Here is a 6,000-nt window from a genome sequence, read left to right on the forward strand (position 1 = left end):
AAACACGCAATGTTCAAATGGAGAATGAGGAGGAAGGGGTGTGTGATTATAGTAAAGCCTTCATTTTAGTTGCCATTTGTTCTTGGCCCTTGTTAAGCAGAAATGGGGTGCGAGTAGTAAACCTTAAGAAAACACTATGTTTTTTTCACTTCTTTCAAGTTAATGAATTTGAAACGAAATTTCACTATACATCATATGAGCATCACATGAAGTTATCGTGGAATACAAACTTGGATGATACAATCCGAATTCAGAACTATGTACCTTTCATCTCTAGCTATCTTTGGTAAAATTCAACTATCAATATATCATCTATCAACTATTAATATAAGAAAGTAAAATCCTATCAAAAAATCAATATTGTCTTCTTTATTTTTAACTATTGCAAAAATATGAAGGATAAATCAATTATCAATATAAGAAAGTAAAACACTATCAAAAAACCATATCTTCTTCATTTTTAAATGAGAAATTATCATTTTTAAAAGAAATAAAATTTATTATTGATAAATATTTAAAAAACACAAGTTAAATATTTATAATTATTGCATAAAAAAAGTTTGACAAATATATTTCAGTGAAATAAGTATAAAAAATCATGTGACAAATATTTGTCACTGATAAATAAATAAAATATAAAACAAATATTAAATAACATGTAATAAATATTTATAATTGATGTAAAAAAAACATGAGACACATATTTGTTGGTGATAAATATAAAAAATCATGGAACAAATATTTATTATTTATACATAAAAAAAAAACGAGATAAATTTTTCATTTTTTATTATTAAAAAAGCCATGGAAAAAATATTTATAAATGATGTATAAAAAAATTATGAGATAAATACTTTCTATTGATTCTTTAAAAAATACAAGACAAATATTTGACACTAATAAATATTAAAAAACAACATGATAAATATTTTTCTTTGAAACATACAAAAATACAAGAAAAATATTTGTCGTTGATAAATATAAAAAATCTAAGATAATTATTTGTCATTGATACATAAAATAAGATTTTTATTTTATTTAAAACCGAACGCGACATTTATAGAATATCAACAATGCGCCCCTCGTGCGATGTGCGATGACACAAGTTTTTTTTGCTAGTTAATAGATAGATTAGTGATAGTGGATAAGTTCTTTAATATTAATGTTACATAATTCCATCCCTATATATAAGAATTGATTAAATTATGAGAATTAAAAAAAAAGTTAGTTGTGATATTAAAATTATGGATAATTTAAATTATTTCACAAGTTTATCATTTATGAGAGAGAATCAATTTGTGTTTTTATTATAATATCTATTACATATTGAATATATATATATATAACATAATTAAGAGTATATTAGAAAATGACAAAGGTAGTAGTAGGTAAATTGATATATTGAATTTAAAATGTTTAGTAAAATTGTGGTTGAACTAACTACTAAGGTTGACAAAAAGACTAACTAATAAAGATAAAATAATATAAAAAAAAATATTTTTAGTTAATATTCTATTTTTTCATTTAAGATAATTATAGTAAAACTAAAATATGAGACATTCTAAACTAAAAATTTAAATGCTACTTAAAATATTATCTCAAAATCTGCTATAAACTTATTTAAAAAAAAAACTGTTATAAACTCAAAAACTTTTACCAAACAACTTTATTTTCACGAGAACTTATATGCTCAATCTCTTTTTTATATGCTCAATCTATGTGCCTCGCATAGTTGCCCACTAACTACATTTGTGGTACCTATTAAATTAGTGGGCCACATTATGAATTAGACATAACTAATTAAAATTAATTAACAAGTAATTAAACCGTCCAAATGATAATAATGCAAATTATATAATCTTCGTATGCTATTTGAATTTGAAGGGATTTTGTCAATCAAACCTTACAACTCAAACCCAAATTCGTCTAAATCTAGTGCTGTTTCTATTATTTGTGTACTTTTGTAAGTTAAGGGGGAACAAAAATAATCAACAGAGTAAATCCAAAACTTTATCTTTGATGAAGAATCCTTCATTTAGTTTAGATTAAGAAGACGAAAAAAACTTGCAAGACAAAACATCTGAAATGAGCGGTTAATATCTTATACTATATGCAAAAGTGTTGAGATTCACACGACTTATTTTTGTTGACACAGAGATTAGAAAGTCTCATTAAAGTAAAACATTAATAGACTATAAAGCTAGCTACCCATTCTTGTGATTTTGTTGTTTCTATTTTATAGATCAAGATCAGTTCTCTTACAACTTACAAGGTTGTACATCTCTAACATATATTTAAGATTCATTGAAATTCAACTGCCTTAAAAACAGTTATTCTTAATTATGTTCTGATCGAATTAATTATACTTACTGAAATATATATATATATATGTCATTGAGATGTTCTGTAATAACTTTTTGTCCAAATAGCAGAGTCATGATACTTTACTACATGCTCTTCCAAAATGCCAAATCTGCCTTTGGCTCTGCATGCAAAGAAAAACATAACTCAAAAAAGTGACTTAATGACAATAGACAAATTAATTAATGGTCCATTTACTTAAAATAAGCCTTTGGACCGTATTTGTTCTTTTCAAGATCCAAATATAAATATACAACACTCAATCTAATTAAGTTTGTTTGAATTAACTAAAACACAGGACAAGAGAAATTGATTGACTACAATGAAAAAATGACAAATTTATGAAACTAGTAGATTAAGAGGGAAGAAATGCTAGTAGAGGCCAAGTTAAGAAAGAGAAATCAGAGGGATAAGTGAGATCTTTATCTCAAGGAATATTTTCTATTAGGGAATTTCTTTCTCTTGCTCCTCCTTGCTTCATTGATTTTAGGATTAATTGCTACTTGTCTTGTGTTATTTTGGATTATAACAACTGCATAGACTTATAATTATTATAAGTAATTAACATTTCTCAACACAACACAGTAATCACGAATTGAACCTTCAACCATATAGTTAAAGAACTCATGAATCTATTACATATGTCACACCATCTATTGGTACATTAAACTAGTCTTTTAGTCTCAAAATTATTAATTTATTAGTGGTCTTAAAGCATTTAATCAGTTTAATCTACAATTAGCTTAATGATTATATATACATAATTGAGTTTAGTATCTACATGCGAAATACTAACTCTTGTTATGTTATAAATACAATTTTGTTGCTTATATACCTTAGCAACAATTTTTTCACATGTGGATATCAAACTCAATTCAATTGTAGATCAATAAAATTAATTAGTAGATTATGAAGAGAGTGAGCATGATTAATAAAGAGTATTGGAGTTTCAAATTGTCAAAATTTCTAGATTATTAGACGTATACAGTAACGGATCTAGAGATCCATCAAAACGAAGGGCTAGAAATTTTTTTCGGTATGCAATTGGTTTAAAAATTAATATTTTTGTTTTCATTTTATGCTTTTTAGATAATTATCAAATATTTTACTATTTATTTTTTATAAATAGTTATACCAAATGAAGGTAAAAAGTAAATGAGCTAGTAAAATATACAATTCAACCAAGTAACTATACTTAATTTTTTTCCAAAAAAAACCTACTTAATCTAATTAATTGGTTTTTCTTGCCAAATTTGGTGCTCCTTCCAACTAAGAAAAATAGTTTACTCATGTGATTATATTTTAAACTATTCAAATTTAACCATAATTGACATAGTAATAGTTGAAGTCTTAATAGTAAGAGTTTAACATTGTAACTTCAAGAAATATAGGTAAAATTATTTATCAAAATACAGTTATAAAATAATCATTAATTTTATTGTCAAATAACATTACTAAATTTTATTTAGTAGGACCAGAAATGTATTTTCATAATGTTTTGAAGAATGCCTGAAAATAAAATGTTTCGTCGAAGATCAATAGTGTCTGTTATTAATTGAATATAATGTATTGTATTTGTATGATACAGATATATAGATGACAGAATTACAATTTGTATTTTAGTTTGTACGTCAGGGTTGTGTTGTGTGTGTCATGCAACCTATGATAGATCAAGCTGATAACACATCCATGGGGAGCACAAGAAATCTCGGAAAATCAGAAAAGTACCAACATTAGCATAAAGCAATTACACCTGTGACTATTTAATTAAGGAAACTGCTGTAACAGTATTTATTTTCAATCATAGGAGAGAGAAATTAAGTAAGAGTGAGACACTATTTTTTTAATTTAATCATTACTCTTAATTATTATTTTCGGTTTTAAATATAAACATAAAAAATTAATTTAATTTAATTTAATTTAATTTAATTTAATTTATCAATTATCAATTTTTATTCAACTATTTTTAATTATATTTAAGACTCAGGGATTACACTCTTACTATAGTAAAAAAATACTTCAAGCAAACCATTTCCAATCAACAATGCAAAATTGCAAAACTTAGGGCTTTTGTTCTGCTTCTAGGGTTTCTTTCGAATACACAACCTTTTTATATCCTAGCTTTTTTCTAAAAGGCTCCCAATTTACCAATAACCTGATCTTTAATTTTTATTGTTCTACAAAACCTGTTCTATAGTTATATGACCTTTTTCTACTTAATTAATTGACGCTATTCAAATGTAATCTTAATTATAAATACAAGTTTCTTTTTTTTTTTTTTTACCAAAATTATATATACAAGTTGATAATTGGTTTACATATTTCTAGCATTGAAAGATTTAATTTCAAGCTAGTATACATAGACATATAGTAATTATATAGGCCTAATACTCCACTTATAAATAACTTATTATTAACATTGAATTTCACCAATTGAATTATTAGTATCATATATTAATAATAAAACATATAAAATTTCATAGATTTAGTTATCATAGAAAGCAAAAAAAAAACTTACCAATTATCATCCACATAGATATAATCTTAAGAATCTTGTTGCTTGACACAGGCAGTTTGAGTTTGAGTAGTAGTAATACTACTACTCCCTTTAATTTGGTAACTCTTCTTCTTCTTTTTCTTCTTCTTATATGGAATCCCTCTTGCTTTTTGTTGACTATCCTTAACCTCACGAAGGTAAACCCGAATAGGTCCACCACCGAAAGGGTTAGTCTCCGGTGATCCACCGTGCTCTTCGTATGCGGCTCGGAGTCGACCGATGAGTGCATCTAGACTTCCCCAAGCTTGTTTGAGAGGACAAGCACATGGTGCAGGTGGGGTAGGTTGGCCAAAGAAGATACAAGTGTGCAAGTGGACTTTGGTTTTTCCGAATTGATCCAGGTAACGGAGGAAATCAAGAACATGGTTGAAGTTGCAGTTAGATAGTGGAACTGGTGGGTTTTGAGTTTTGAGATATTGACCAAAGGTGTTCCAATCTCGACGTTTTTGAGATTCATATCTGCTTAGTGGTTGTTGTTGTTGATGATTTGTTGAAGAAGATGCATGATGATGAAGAGAAGTGTTTTCAATTTGGGAAGAAGACATGTTGTGTGTTGAGGAATGAGGTGATGAAATTAACAAGACTTAATGTGTTGGTGGTGCAGTGAAGAAAGATGAAAATCACGTCTTGTGGTCTTTTGAAAGGACCTAACGTGGGACCTATCTAAATGCTTTTCTTCTCTTTTTTATCTTCCTAATTCAATTCTCCCTCTCTCTCCTCATATTTGTATTTGTATGACTATACTATACTACTTACTAGTTAGGTGAATAAAACCCTCACTCAATACTTATTAGTGTTTTTCATACAAAGTACACTACAAAGGAGTTTTTCCTAGTAAATGTGTTTGTTTTTTTAAGCTAGGAAAATGTTAGTATATTAGTTATGTTATTATTTTTTTTTATTGGGATTTATACTCGAATCTTTTCATTTAAATTAGTTGCGCTATTGATTCCCCTAACATATATGTTGTTTTATCAAGTACGGTGTGACGATGAAGTATTTAATTGAAAGTCAGTGGTTTTGAATCATATAAGACTACTCAATTAAATTTATAAAAGTATTGTTATGCCAAAATTATTTTG

The 6,000-nt window shown here is 26.8% G+C and overlaps 1 protein-coding gene across 1 annotated transcript; it reads right to left on the bottom strand.

The window, feature by feature from the left end:
* Positions 1-2,106: 2,106 nt before the first annotated feature.
* Positions 2,107-5,556, bottom strand: LOC101498424 (protein LIGHT-DEPENDENT SHORT HYPOCOTYLS 10-like). Its single transcript, XM_004504240.4, has 2 exons — positions 4,880-5,556; positions 2,107-2,485 (listed from the first exon to the last, which is right to left on the bottom strand). Exon 1 carries the CDS (start codon positions 5,461-5,463, stop codon positions 4,906-4,908), a length of 558 nt encoding a protein of 185 aa, XP_004504297.1. The 5' UTR covers positions 5,464-5,556; the 3' UTR covers positions 2,107-2,485; positions 4,880-4,905.
* Positions 5,557-6,000: the final 444 nt, after the last annotated feature.

This window comes from Cicer arietinum, chromosome 6 (assembly GCF_000331145.2).
Source record: "Cicer arietinum cultivar CDC Frontier isolate Library 1 chromosome 6, Cicar.CDCFrontier_v2.0, whole genome shotgun sequence".
Taxonomy (NCBI): Eukaryota; Viridiplantae; Streptophyta; class Magnoliopsida; order Fabales; family Fabaceae; genus Cicer; species Cicer arietinum.

Bases quoted from the DNA above. Each gene is read 5' to 3' on its own strand.
- LOC101498424 (XM_004504240.4), bottom strand. From the start codon at position 5,463: ATGTCTTCTTCCCAAATTGAAAACACTTCTCTTCATCATCATGCATCT.